This window comes from Nematolebias whitei, chromosome 5, assembly GCF_014905685.2.
Source record: "Nematolebias whitei isolate Nwh7 chromosome 5, NemWhi1, whole genome shotgun sequence".
NCBI lineage: Eukaryota > Metazoa > Chordata > Actinopteri > Cyprinodontiformes > Rivulidae > Nematolebias > Nematolebias whitei.
The window spans coordinates 39,303,481-39,318,933 of record NC_056502.1 but is presented as its reverse complement, the minus strand read 5'-3'; the positions used below and the strand labels follow the sequence as shown (position 1 = coordinate 39,318,933).

Below are 15,453 nucleotides of genomic sequence, written 5' to 3'. Positions count from 1 at the left end.
AAGACTCTCATGTTGGGCCAGAGATTAAAGAGATGTAAAATGAAACAGATTGCTGCTAAGGTGATTCAGACGACTTCCCCTAAGCGGTGGAGGAATTTCTCCTCCAAAGTGAAGACATAACATAGTCTCTTGGTTCCATTAATGAACTCATATTGCATCTTTCATACATTATATTTCAAGTGAATATTGCTTCAGACCACTTGCTTTATGGGAATGTTTCCCAACAGAGAATGGTTATGGGCTCCAAAGTTTTTTGTTTACCCAACAAATCCTAATGAACCAATAATAACGCTTTCCCGTGCTATATTACTCCAAATTAATAAGTTTAGAAAATCATATAAAATGCTGCATGTGTTGAACACCGTAGGCTGACTGAACACGACACGGAAACATGGACCACTACAGAGGACACCCCGTTAAGTGCTCAGTGAAGCCTGAAGAATTGGATAATGGGCAATAAGAGTCAAAGCAGCTCAATTCACACAGTAGAAGAAAGGGTTTTTAATCTTAATGAGAGGAAACTGAATCAAATCTATTGCCGATCCCTGAAGCATAGTTGTTGATTCATATCTTTGGTGCTCAATGACTCTCAAAGGCCAATGCAAGAGTGCACCTTCCTATTAATTTCTCCCAAGACTATAAAACTTCTTCAAGAAGCTCAAACTTTTACTTATAGCTCACTGTGAGACGTGCTGCCAGGAAAGAAGAGTCCTAATATGAGAAGGCAGCAATAACAACAACAGTAAAATATCCACATCCTGCCTGTGGTCATAAATAATAAAAAAGCCATCACTTTTTTTTTTTTTCTTTCTTGTACCTGTCAATATCTCTACATGTGGAAGGAGACTATGATCTAGGCCTTGCACTTAACCACAAGACAGCCTCACTTTCTCTGCACTATTAGCCAGAGCTTGACCTGCTCCCTAAAGGCTAGGGGGTTCAGAGGTTGAGTGTTGTGAAAGTACATACTGTCACTTACGATGCTATCTCATCTAGCTGACTCCACCATCTTAAAGGGAAACACACACACGCACATAAACACTCACACACAGAGGGGAGTTGTGCTTTAGCAAGTCCCATCAGCGCACTTAAAGCCTCACTCTAATGAATACCCTTCACCCCAAAATCCTCATCTTTGCAGCCCCTCTTCAATCTACCCTTGCGGCACACTCCAATCTTCACGACTCAGCATGTTTTCAGTACGATGCGGACGAGTTCTCTATCATCATTAGGGGTTTTGCGGAGTCCTGGGGTCTGGGCAGTGTGCCAGGATGTGTAAAAGTTTCCATGAGGAATGCCTCGAGTTGCCTTCAGAAGCATCAGTAGTCAACAGAGATCTGCACGAAAGTTAAACTGTTTCTTTTTCTTTTGGTTTGTTTTTGCTGAGTGGGAGAAGAGGGAGAACCCCCCCCCCCCCCCCCAAAAAAAAAAAAAGAAGCATTGACAATTCTGTTTCTAGTTTGAGAAAACAACTCGTGCAGGGTTTCAAATGCACCAACCTCGAATTGAACAGGAAACAATCACAAGCAAACCTACGCCGTAACACAACGCAATCAGAGCACATGTGTCAAATGTCAGCAAACAGGGAAGGCTGTACTGCGCTCGGTGTTTTCGTTTTTGGGGGGTGAATAAGGGCCCTTTGTTTCCCAGAGGCAGCTGGTAGAAATATATCTCACTGATTAGCACGAGTTCCTTTTCTGTCTGCCACATTTAGCTGAGTTTCATGATATCACCCATCACCATAGCACCTAATGAGACAGGACACACTGCACCAGCCTTAAACAGCTAGCACCATTACTGGGTCTATTCTAAACACACACACACACACATCAGCTGTAAAACGTTTAAACAGGAACAAAAAAATACAAAAAGTCTTGGATATTTCCCAAGATTGTCTTTGAAAAAAGCTTTTTAATGTGTGTGTGTGTGAACAGATTAACATGTGAGTCAGTTATGATGTCATCAGAACTGCTCCTTCAAACTAATGTGCTACCATTTCCTATATTTAGACTTAATTAGTAAGGTTCTTGAGGCATATGAGGCTGCTGCAGACTAGTATATAGTGATGTCATTGTCTGCCATCTCTCTCAGTCATGTCCACTTTAAGCACAAATCCTGAGCTGTGAGTAATTAAGCAAATCTGAGAACTATAGTTTTATGTGAGCCTAACCACGAGATGTTTATGACAATGACCAACAACACAACATGAACTAGACTTCTGGCAGAGATGGTTTTATTGTCTTCTTCCATTCTCTGAGCCATGTGACAGTACCTCCTGCTCTGAGGAGTTAGAGCAGGTGAGACTCAAGATGATTACTTTATGAATTCAGGTGGATACCTTCCCAGTAAATGCATTGCTCGATTAGAATCTTGCTCCAAAAACACTGTAGATATATATTTTTGAAATGTATTGCTTCCATAGCAACAAAGGGAAAAGTTTAAGGGGTTATGATGGAGTAAGTGTACAGCAGACTGGGGGATTTACACCTCCCTGCATACTAACCCAGCTCCTTGCGGTAAAGTTGCTCACCGTAGATACGTTGAAGGGTTTCTCAGGGGCTGAGTAAAATCTCGGCTCGGCCTGAGAGACACATTTCCTCTGGCTGATGAGAGCCGGAGGCCTCAGTGCTTGAGCGTGGGAGGCGCACCACTCTTGGGGAAGATCAAGAGTGTTCCCGCAGATTCCAAATTGCTGGCCCCCCAATTGCTGAGGAGGGGTTCTATTCTACAGCGGCTGGCGTTAAATCACTGCTACTGCGGTGAGGTCATCCTCCTGTCTTGCCTCTCTAATGGAGAACTGACTCACTAATATAAGCGGTAATGCATGTGAACAGTGAGCAGGGAGGCTTGTCTTTGCCTTCCGATCTTATTTATTTTAGCTTAAGGTTCATTTAAGGGGTTTGGTGTAGGTCCAAGCTTGGGAGCAGCAGATGCCTTTGCAGTATGCTATTACCACCGCACACTTACCGGGACTCCAACAGTTCCCCACAGATGCCTGTGCAGACGTTAGGTGATGCAAGCCAGTAGCCTGATGAGGTTTTCAAGGAGCTGCCTACCTGTTCTCATTCAATCAATACATATTCCTGTGCATCCCTAATGCAGCTGTAATCACTGTCTGAATACATTTGGCCCACAGACTGATGGAAGCAACTGGAGTTGTAAAGAAGACAGGTTACGACAGGATTTGGTAGAATTACTACTGCTTTGGAGTTTTGGTTTAACTTCATATTTTGGGTGCTTAAAAAAAACACTCTTGCCAACTTTATAATAAAATGTAAAATATTGGGTGTGGCAATGTGCAAAACAATGAGGAAAAAACACATTGTTTGAAGTTGGGTTCTGCAGAAAGTTTATAAGGTTATGATCAAATACCATCTTATTCTTTGTAGAGAGCTCTTCAAATGACCTCAGTTTGGAGAAATATGTATAGTTTTGATTATAATCATCAACTAATCTAATTTCAATAAGTCCATAGTTGTAAGCCTTTGTCTAAGAAACAGGGTTATTAAAGGTTAAAATTATTTGCATGTTCAAACAGTGGCAGCACCAACATGCTGCCACAATTTCAGTGCAGTCTATGGAATAAATATAATATTTCAACTGAAGTAACCATGCAATGTAAAGTTAACTGTGACGTTGATTGATTAAAAAAAAGCATTTTCATAAATAATTGTAAATGTTTTGAGATTACAGGTTTTTCTACGGCGGCATCAATCCACTTTGTCTTGGCCACGCTTGACTAATATTTAGCTCATCAGTCTGGTCAACATTACACTTTCTCCAAACTGAGGTCTTTCTAGAGGAAGTATCCCAGTGAGTTGCAACCGTTGGAGCCGAGTTACCAACTCAAACTTGACTCAGTACAGGAAAATATTAATATTTTCAGTATTTTTGCATGAAATTTTCTAAATCATGGTTTATTTTTGAGCGTACGTGACTTGTAAAACTGTATTCTAGATCATTCACATTCTTTCATTGACCATCTCTGCCAACATTGCACCAACCTCAGCTTACTTTGCACCCGCCTTGGCAGTTGCCCCACATTTATGATTTAATCAACTTGAGCCCAATTAAGATCGTCAGATCTGGACCATATTTTCATAAATATTATTTATTACTGGCATGACTTTTAGACCTGAACATGCATTGTCAGAAAAGTGCTCATGTGCAGGTATTCTGGCACTCTTGTGAAAAGTTAGAGATGCTCAAAACAAAATCAGACGGGTTCAAGATGCCCACAATGACTGATTTTTTAAGAGAAAATTTGCTGTATAGTTTGTTTGTTTTTTGGAACGTGTTCAAAAGTTAACAAGCGTGCAAGCCTCTATGACTAACAAGTAAATTGAGAATCACAACCGTCTTAAGACATTCTGGACACTCTTTTGCGAATCCTCTTTGCCAGCCATCATGGTCAAGCCAGGTACTACTTAAAGACCTATTTAGAACTGATATATTATTTGTTCATACACTTTCCACAGCCATTTTATAAAAAAACTATTTGAACTATTCTTTAAAACTAAGTGGTTTTGCTAAACAATGCAGTTCTAGACAATCACATTGCCGGGTCCTTAAGAGAATAAATTTTAGACAAAATGGTATAAAGGGAGGGAAAATTATGAGTTCACAGAGCTGATAACAGACCTGACTGAATAGTCTGTTGATGAAGTGAAGACTAATGGGACTCATGAAGACTGACAGAAATGCTGACAGCTAAATTTCATCTCAATTGCAGTTCCTGAGCAGGACTCCCCTGATCCCCTCATGCCTATCACCCAGTCCCAGCTCTGTTAAGGGAAGAGTGTAGAAACCGCACAAGCATACACATTTAAATTCACACACATACACACTACACCAACTTACTTAACATAAGGTGTACAGAAAGGGTAATATCCTTGGATATAATGTAATCCCCTCATCTCTGGTGGGACACAGGTGGATTTTTTTAACATTTCCAGACTGGAAGAATGCCAATGATGTGATCCATGAATATATATTGTAACAACAAGTGGAGCCTCTGCTAACACAGATAACAGGTTGCTGACATAAAAGACCTAATGTGAAATGGATAATAAACCTGACCATATGGTCCCCTGGGTGTGACTGGTTTCATTGCCAGAGGGAGACCAGTGACCCCACAGTCTCGCCTGATGATGACAGCCACATGGTGTCGACTCTGCAGGGAAAAGACGGGAAAACAAATCCTCTGCAACCCACCTCCCACCATCCCTCCCAGAATTATAGGGGGAAAATGGTTTGGTTCAGGAAACCCCTACCCATTGTTTTGCTTCCCTCATTAGTTGTCGAGTCAACAGCTTGGCTCGCTATACGTGTGCCACTGTTTTTGTTCTGCTGCACCCCGGCTGACCTTGGTGCTCTGATGTTTTGACAGATTGTTTTAAAATCCCATCAAGGCAGTGTAGGCATTTTGAAATAAAGCAGTCGCTTGGACCAACATAAGCTGAGCCAAATATCAGACCAAAAGCAAATAAATCCGCAGGGTCTAAAATTAAACAAATGTGACGCAAATCAGCTGCCAAAGCTCCATCAGGAAATACTGAGAGGAGCAGCAGGGTGAGGCTATGAGTGTCAGGACTTGCAGATAAGAAGAAGGTGTTAAATAAATGTATTCTGCTGCATAAATGGTCATTTCAGCTACAGTTACTAAGCTTAACAAAGCAGTGTTTCTTTATAAAAACTTCTAAAAACATCCTAATTCTTGAAATATTAATAAATAAAACCTTTTAGATTTTAGTATGTACAACTGTATCTTAACTCACCATCATCTAGATACATCTGATCCAGTTCCTGGGGCTCTTGCTTGACAGTGATAGCCATTGAGGGTGGACCAACATCTTCAGGTAGCAGGTGTGGGGGACTCCCTCCAGCTGGTGCTGAGCTACTTGGCGCCTGACTGGGACTGTAGGCTTGAACAAACGGACTTTCTGCAGGCCCTTCAGGAGTGGAAGGGTGGGACACCGGTGACGAGGAGGAGCTGCTGTTAGCGTACATGGAATGGTGGTAACCTTGGGGTCCAGGACTGTTGAGATGATTAGGGCTCCCCTGGGAGTTCAGCATCACCAGAGAAGAATTATGGTCTGGAGACAATGGGTGGGCAAGGCTGGGGCAACAAGGAGTCTCCATGGGGGCAGCTACAGTGCCTGGTGGTGCTACATGGGTGGGGCTGTTGGGGAGGCACTTGTTGTTTGCCACAGGAGACAAATCATGCAGGGTAGGGCTGGAACTGGGAGATGAAGGTGGCATGGCAGCATGTCGAGGAGGGCACGAAGGATAGCCACCAACCAGGCAGTTGTCGGGTTCAGTAACCGGCATGATGGGGGTGAGCCTGGGCTGGCCATAGAAGGGCTTTGAACGCATTGCCAGGCCAACTGATCCCAGAGAATCATACTCATCATTGGGTTCGGTCTTTATTATCGGAACTGAGGGGGAAAAAAAAAAACAGAAAGAAAGACTGAGAGGTTGAGATTTTAAAAACCATTGTGCAACTAAGACACATGGCACAAAGAATGTGTGAGCAAGGAGGGGAACAGGCGCAGTTGTGGCTTCTGTACCCTTCGAAGTTCAAATAAACAATAACCAGTCAATATTGGCTCAGTATACACTTGGCGCAATTCACTAACGGAGACCCTCCACCACCACCCATATTTACCACACCATGAAAAACAAAAAAAGAACTGAGGGGAAAGAAAAATGAATGAGTCATCAGTGTGGAAAGCCACAGCTGGCTCTAATAATGAGTAAGACCTATTTTCTTTGGACTCTGCTCTAACTCTGATATCCAAAAAAACTACTTTAAAGCCCTGGACGGCTGCTGCTGCTGCTGCTGCTGCTGTTGCTGCTCGAGGAGCCCAGGACCCCCAGGTTTCCTTCACACTCGAGAAGTAATTGATTCTCTCGGGACTAAAAGATAGGAGGGGAGTGAGGAAAAGGAGATGATTTGATTTTGATTAGACTGCCTGAGCTGCTTAAGAGGCTGCAAAGCTGAGCCTGTGGTTTCAGGAGCTTGAGACCTCAGCTAATGCAGGAGAGTGCTGTGACCCCACTCGATCATCCTGCCTTCTCTCTTCGAATTTCTCATCCAACGCATACACTGTCTGCATTGCTTCCTGGCGAGGCATGACTGACAGCTATCACATGCCTTCTCTATGCTGCTGAGGAAAGTAGTTAGAATGGTACACAGAGGAACATACTGAGTTAAGCTGATGAGGAGAGATCCACATAAACACGCTCTCTGCTGAGTTATTATATGAGTATGTATACACACACTGTGCCAGCACAAAACTAATAGGTTGGTGTTAAGATACCCTGAAGCACAACAAAGTTTTTGGAGTCACAATGGACATACTGTTTCTGTTCACACAAATTGTTAAACAACGTTAATGGGTGTGGTGAGTGTTGATGCCAACCATTAAAAGTTTTTGGCCAGACTAGCTCCGCATGACATTTACAGAAAAGCAAACAGTTGTCAGAATAAAAAAGATGCTTGTCTAAACTGATTTAGAGTAATGGTGGCAGCTATAACTTCGGTTCATGAACGACAGCGTGTTTTTCTTTTTTCTCCTTTTTTTTTTTTTAAGACTGTAATCGCACCTGCAGCCTCTGAGGTGCTGAGCTGTGTTACTGCGATAACGCAGCAGGGAGCACATTTACGTCAACCTGCCTGCTTCAAAAGCCCAGAGAATTGGCTCGGTGTGTGTGGGAGCACCATAGGGTGGAATCCCCTGATGCCCAGGCCTCCTCTACAAAGCCTGGGGAATAACAAGAGAGTCACATGGTCACACGTCATCCTTCCCTCTGTGGCTGTCTTCCACTCTTCTGCCTTTTCTTTAGCTTGAACGGGCAGCAGATTGCTAAGGAGCAAGGTTGTGTTTGTCAGAGGGGTGAATATCAGAAAGAAAGAAAATATCACTTCAGCCTTAATTGGAGCTCTTTGAATGAACTCAGTTTGGGAAAATAGAGTTGACAGCAGAAATAGTCCCACTCAGACCAATGTGACGAGTTAATAATGACCGGTCAAAGCAGGGGTACTGGAGTGAGGTAAATATAAATGAGTCATTTTCAAATCAGTAGCATAGATCCGAGGTTGAGGTTTATAAATTGAGTGAAGGATACACACAAATTTGAGTTATTCTTCTCATTTGGAGTGTCTAAAAAAAAAAAGACCAAATTGTCTGATGCATACTGGTAATGTCACTCTCTAGGACACCTCATGACTAAAAAACATTGGGAAAATAAACATTTGATCATTTTGATATATTTTCTTCATAGATATAAAAACATTTTCTGACCTATCACAAACAGAAGTTTCCTCTCTTGTTTGATTATCAACCTCTTTCACGTGTGAACTGAGAAAACTGATGTAACCAGGTGAGGGTCAGCTTCGGCTGGCTAATTTCCTCCTATAGGTTATGGCTCATTGCACAGTGGAAGAGTGGCTAGCATTGTCACCTCATAGCAAAAAGGCTGCAGGTTCCCCTCCTGGTCTTTCTGTGTGAAGTTTGCATGTTCTGCCCATGCACAAGTGGGTTTTCTCTGGGTACTCCGGTTTCCTCCCACAGGTTAAATACACGCATGTTAGGCTGACTGATAACTGTAAATATTAACTAGATGTGGGTTGAAAGACTGAATGTCTCATTTATCTCTATGTATCCCTGTGATGGACTCGTGACTTGTCCACGAGCACCTCGCCTATCACACAGTGACTGCTGGATATAGGCACTAGCTGACGAATGACCCCGAAAGGGAAAACATATATAAAGATGGATGGTTTATGACCCAGAAATGGATGATATCTGTGCAGAGTTTTCTCCTTATTGTCAGTTTTCCTAGCTGCTCTTTTAAAGCTGATCTGGCATATTGAGTTATTTTACAAATCAGTTGTATGTTGTTTAATTAAAGGGAAGGAGATGCAGGTAAGATAAATAACTGAACATGTATATTTGATTAGGAATGGGGTTTGTCTGTAAATATTAGTTATTTGAGCATCTGTAGTGCTGGACAGAAAAGGTTCTGATTTTTATTTCCATTGACAAGAAAAACACTAGATAGACAAAATTAAAGGTTTAGCGGTACTGACGTCAGAAGCATTTGTAATGTGGAGGGGACAATGGTGAGGGGGTCTGGGATTCCTCCCTCAGAAAATTCTGAATAAAGTAGATGCCATTTCCTTCATTCTGGTGTATTTTAACAGGCTGTTAAACATCTATGTTTACCTACATAAGTAAACACTTGATTCAGTAACTATTTTAGAGAGCATGGTACAAGAAGTAGCCTGACCAACAGCTCTCCTTGTGTGAATAGAGCATGCTCCACTTCTCTCGAGCAGTCTAACCTCCCCAACCTTGGTCAACAACTGCTGGCACTAATGTAATGCTAAGCTAGCGTGCAACACAGAGATGTCTCCCCTCCTCCCCTTCACCATCCACAAAAAAAACGAATAGATGAGTGCCCTGCCAAGGCAAGTGACAGAGGAGAAATACTGCATGTGAGTTGTTGTAGGTACCAGGAAAACCCGGAGTGGACTTTTAGTGATTTGCTTATTCTCATATTAATCAAGTGGAATGGATTTGTTCACAAAAATATAGAAACAGTGCTGGGTGAACTAATATCCATCCATTATCTTTGACCCACTTCTTCCATCTTGGGTCACGGGGGTCGCCGGTGATATTATAAAAATATATTAAAAACAGAAATTGTGGGTTCTGTTAACGTTTAGTGTATAAGGTGGTGATGACCCCCAACTAATAACACATCAAGTTTTAGATCAATGTTTGTAAAACTGACTGGATCATATGTGTGTTTGTTGCTGTTGTTGTTGTTTGCTAAGAATGAATCACTGAGGCAGCCATCTTGAATTATTGACCCAACAAGTGATCAGTTATAGAAGAACATCCAGTGATTACTTTGTGAGTTTCATTAAGGGTTTATGAGTTATTTTGCTAACAGACAAAAATACAGACATCCACATACAGGAACAGGAGTAAAAACATTCACCTTCTGCAGTAGGCAGTAAAAATGAAATGATAAACTAGTTTTGTTTTAATAGTATGGGTCTGCAGAAACACTCATATAGTGGAGCAGGTGGTGGTTCATTAACTCAAAGGTAGCTGGCGCATTGTGTCCCACAGAGCAGGCAATCTGGTCTCGTTGCAAACATCGAGTCTGATTGCAATGCCGGACAAAACCCAAATCTGCAGACATGACTGAAACTTTTCAGTCATTGTCCAGATTTCCAAAAAACATGACTCTGCAAAAACCTATTCACAAAGAACAATGTGCAGGTCATTAAGTTTTCCTGTATGTGTCACAGAAAATGTTTCTGGTTCTGTTCTGTACAGATCCAACCACAAACCAATGCAATCATGGAGGGGTGGGCACCCATAGGAATACAACATGATATGCCAGAGGAATCTCCAAACGGCCTGTAAAAACAGAGAGGTTCCGAGAAGCTCTTCACCCTAGTTTTGGTCATTGTTGGCATCTATTGGGAGTGCTGGAAGTCTGTTGTTTAATGTGGTTTGTGAAAACTGTTTCTTGTTTTAAGAACAGCACATTGCGTCTCTGCTAGAATGATTGGAAATGGAGCTTGGAAAAGCAGAGCTCACGCAGAGAAACAGACAAAACATCCTAATGTCATGGACACGTATTTAGAGTCCAATTACAAACACTGCTGATTGCGTATTATAACTTCAAAACCTCTTTCTGATTTGTTGAGTTCTTACTCTTTTCCTTGTGCAAAGAAAACTTTTGACTTAACTGCCTTAAAGTGATAGTTCAGCTATTTGGATGGAATATTCAATCATTTTTAATCTTTTGTTGATAACCTTCAGAATGAAAAACAGCTTAATTCTGACTGAACTAGCATGCTAACCGCTAATCAGCAAAGACCAAAAAGTATTGTTGATATTTCAAAACTGCTCCAATTTCCAAATTGTCTAAATGATTCATGTAAAGACAATTAATTAAATCATCATTGCCTTCAACTTTGTATTATTGTTATTTACAAAGATTCTTTTAGATTTTGTAAAAGCAAATAATGGCAGCAGAGGCTAGCCTTAGCACTTCTGGTGCAGCTTGGTGGCACTTCCAGCAGGAGTATCATACAGTTTCTCCTGGAATAACCACTAGGCATAAATTGGTGGCGTTTTGAAGGTTTATGAAATAGCATTTGCATGAACCACAATGCAATTTTGAAAACTGGAGTTGGTATGCTATTTGATTAAATAAATCTGCAAAGAAGAATGTCTTTTAATAACAAGCTAAATCATGACAGGCTATCGTCAAACACAGACTCTTTCACTTTCTAAACTAATTCACACAAAGACATTTGAAAAAGCGTAATCGCTATTGTCAGCTTTGTGTACCATGTGTTATTCCAACAGAAATGTATGATATTTCCACAGAAACACTCACCAAGCTACTCCAAAGGTGCTATGGTTTGATGCTCTTGACACTTTTTGTTCATTACATACATAATTTCACCTAAATAACACTGTATTCTAAAAGTAATGTGGGTTTTATTTATTTATTAACCTTATTTAAGCAGGCAAATCCCACTGAGATCTCTTTTACAAGCGAGGCCTGGGCCTGAAGGCAGCCTAACATGCATGTTTTTGGTCTGTGGGAGGAAACTGGAGTATCTGGAGAAAACCCACGCATGCACAAGAAGAACATGCAAACTCAACACAGAAAGACCTCAGGTCCAACTAGGGATTGAACCCAGGACCTTCTTGCTGTGAGGCAACAGTGCTAACCACTGAGCCATCGTGCTGCCAAAAGCTTGGGTGTAAAACTTGATAAAACACCACACACTTTAATGAAATCTTAGCAACTAAAGTGGTTTTAAAAGGATAAGCTGGTAATTTCTGAAGCAACTTTATGTCAGATAATTTTAGCACTTTATCAGCCATCACTCAAAGAACATGTAGCCCAAAGTAAAGGATAACAGGCTAGGCTAATGGCTAGCTAAAAGAGGGCTCAGATATTATTTTTTGTTAATTAACAGCCATGTTACGTGAACGTAGAAGTGCTGAGTGTAGAACATGTAAATATCAATACCCTACTGTTGATGAATGTATCAGTTCACCTGGAGGTGATGACACTTGACTGATTAGACATTAGCAAATACTTGTGCTGACGTTTACCGGTAATTAGGTAAGGGATTGGTTTGTCCATACAAACTTTATACTTCTGCATTTACTGACGTGCTTTATTAACCTATATTGTGCTAATGAATTTATTCTAATTTGATGTTTGATAATTATGTAATTCCTGTTTTTGCCTTACCATGCATTTATTTTAACAGTTCTACTGAGCCCTTTCTACTAAACACTAAAAAGTTTATCTGTGACTGGCAGCCAGTTTAATGTTTTCGCTGTCTCCTTCTTGTAATATTATTTTACAGTTCCCGCAGGAGGCCGAGTGAGGCTGAGAGTTTATTCAATCTGTTTGCATGTCTTAAACAATGCAATCTGTTGAAACGATATGTCTGGTTGAACATGTGTTGTTTTTTTTAAACCAATGTGCAAAGTTGTGTAAAGGTAGTCACCAGTGTTCAGCATCTGTGGCCACTGATTGTGTTTTTCATTAGTGTTAAAGAATAATAAGGTAACCACATGACCTGAATGGAAAATGAAGGTGGTTTTCAGCATCTGTGTCCCAGAGAGTGTTTGCTTCATCCTTCCGCTGTTTCAAACAAGTCAGGCTATTTTAAGCCCCGGGTTTGCCTTTTTTATAGACGAGCAGACAACAGAGTGTGAAAGAAATGTTCTCTGTAACCAACGTCACTGACCACAACTGTGCTTGAAGTGGGTTGAGGGGCCGGAAGAGACTTTTCATATGAGTGAACCAAAAAACAGTGTTGACAAATGTGTGTGTCTGTTTGTGTAAATGTGTGTAAATGTGTGGGTGTCCTCCTTCCCAGCCCACCCTGAGTACCTGGCCACAGCAGCCGTCTTTTCACTCATTGTTGACACACAAACACACTGAAACCCTCAGAAACAAACAGCTTCACTAGGATTTCCTCTTGAGAAACTGTTGCACCCCTCATCACTACAAAGGTTTGGTTTATGCTGAATATGCACCAACCTTTATACGCCATTCTTTAGAATCAGCAATCATGGATTTAAATTTTACAGAGTATAATTGATGTGTACGTTTTTCGTTATCATAATTGTGGTACTCCACCAGTGCAAATGTAAAACGCCTGTCAAATCTCCAAATTGTGCTTAGCATTTCTTGAAGAGATGCATATTGACCACCACTTTTATGTCAGAGTTTTGTGTTCTGCATAACCTCATGCAATAATTTGAGAACTTGTGAGCTGTACTGGAGCTCAGAGTATGTTTTGTGGATACCACTCAGCTACTGCCACGCCCAATTTTTGCTCCATATCTACAAGGTCGATTGAGTTACAGCAATTTTTGTGTTCACTGATGTTGCTCTGCTGTGCTGCCCATCTTGAATTGGACTGAATTCACAAGCTTAATCAGTTGTAGATGTATATATTCTATTACTTTTGTAAAGTTTTTATTAAAATCTGTGTAGTGGTTCATGAGATATTTAGTTAAAAGGAAAACAAGTAAATGTACGCATGAGTTTCAGATCTGGAATAAAAGTTTGTTTTTACAGATGCCCATTGTCGCATAGAGTTATGAGGGACTCCAAAGGAGTTGTAAATCTCTAAATTAAAGTTGTGATTCCCTATCTGTTTGGCTGCAACATTTGTGAGTTAATTATGCATCTCTGAGACGATATTCGCCCCGCTTGTGTGGTCCACACTGTGCTTGTGGTTTACTTGGCAGCAAAAGGCAGAACACAACAAGTCATCTTTTAATTAGAGCTCTGTTTATGTTCAGCCAAATGACTTAGAGATACTCTGCCAAGAAGCTGCATATCATACTGTCTGTCTCTGTCAGGGTTGATGTACAGCGTATGAAATAGATAGGCCATATATGGCGACCGTTTAAGACTCCTCTTTTTTATCACTCAATTCCAAAGTAGGGCTATGTTCTATTTATTCTAGAAGCTTGATCCAAAGTCCCGATCACTTATCTCCTGTGGATGTACAAATAACTGCAGATAATGTAAATGCCACATCTTATTAGCAGCTGTAGACTTAAAAGGTCTGCATGAGACCCATCAAGCACTGATCAATGAAAACAAGATCCTGTTGTTTTGATCTAATGGATTCCACTGGGTATCGTGATGTAGGGTGCAGGATGGAAGTCCTAAACCAGTATGAAGATCAAGATACATATGGGTATGAGAGTATCAATTAATCTGATACTGAAAACTAAATTTAGGTGTTGTTCTTAAAAAAAAGCCATTACTTCTTACTTGTTGTTTTAAGGATCTGAAATGAACTTTTTCAGGAAACATGATACCAATCAAGATTATGTGATATTTCGCCTGTCTATAGTGTGGAAAGCAAATAACTCCTACTGCAATTTCAAAAGTGAATGTTTCAATTCATTCTTAAAATTCCAATATGAAGTCAATTGCTAAACAGTGATACCTGAGGGACATGGTAAGTGCAGAGAGATGTAATCCTGCATGGCTTCTCAGGTTGCAACATGAATGGCAAGACAAAGCACTAGCTGGATGGCTGTTTGTATGTGTATATCCATGTGTAATTGTGAGTTTGTTGGGCTATTTGGACACCATGGAGGTATTGTGTGAGGCAGAATGTGAAAGTGAGGTCCATTGAAGATTGACTTGTCTACACTGACAGCGCTCGGAGGATCTGTCACTCAGCAGGAACACCTCATGACTGAGGAACGAGGTTTCACAACAGAATAAACAACCTCTTCTTCTGCTCTCACTCATAAGCCACAGTCAAGTGGTGCCAAAATATCCACTAAAAACTGCTATAAATTTCACCTGGTATGTTGACATGTAGAGTCATACCGTTTACATTTCACAGTTCTTAAGAGTTTAAGAAATACTATGAAAGTGGAGTGCAAATTGTGTCACTTTAGAAAAGCATACAGTCACAGGAAAAGAAAAGTCCACCGTTGTTCAGATTACATTTCAAGACAATAAAAATCTATACCAGTTTTTGAACGTATTCAAATTTAATCTGAAGTGCACAACAGCAAATTTAATCTATCAATTTACCTATTTTTTTCCATTTATTTATGGTTGGGATGCAGAGGCAACAGGTCCAGGAGGAAAACTTAGACATCCCTTACCCCAACAACACTCCAGCTCCTCCTGGGGGATCCCAAGGCTTTCCCAGGCCAGAGAGAAAACGTAATTCCTCCAGCGAGTTTTGAGTCTGCCCCAGGAGTCTCTTTTAATTGGATATCCCTAAAAAACCTTCAAAGAGAGCTGCATAGGAGGTATCCTGATCAGATTCCTGACCACCTCAGCTGACTATGCCGATCTCAACTGGATGATGAAGCTTGTCACATTATCTCTAAGGCTGAGCTCAGC

At 40.9% G+C, this 15,453-nt stretch overlaps 1 protein-coding gene across 1 annotated transcript in view; it reads right to left on the bottom strand.

Annotated features, from left to right (window-relative positions):
* LOC119409551 (nuclear factor of activated T-cells, cytoplasmic 1) overlaps positions 1–15,453 on the bottom strand; it is a 160,398-nt gene that overhangs the window by 100,286 nt on the left and 44,659 nt on the right. The window contains exon 9 of the mRNA XM_037676449.1: positions 5,778–6,437. Coding sequence (XP_037532377.1) covers positions 5,778–6,437 — 660 coding nt within the window. The remainder of the gene's footprint in view (positions 1–5,777; positions 6,438–15,453) is intronic.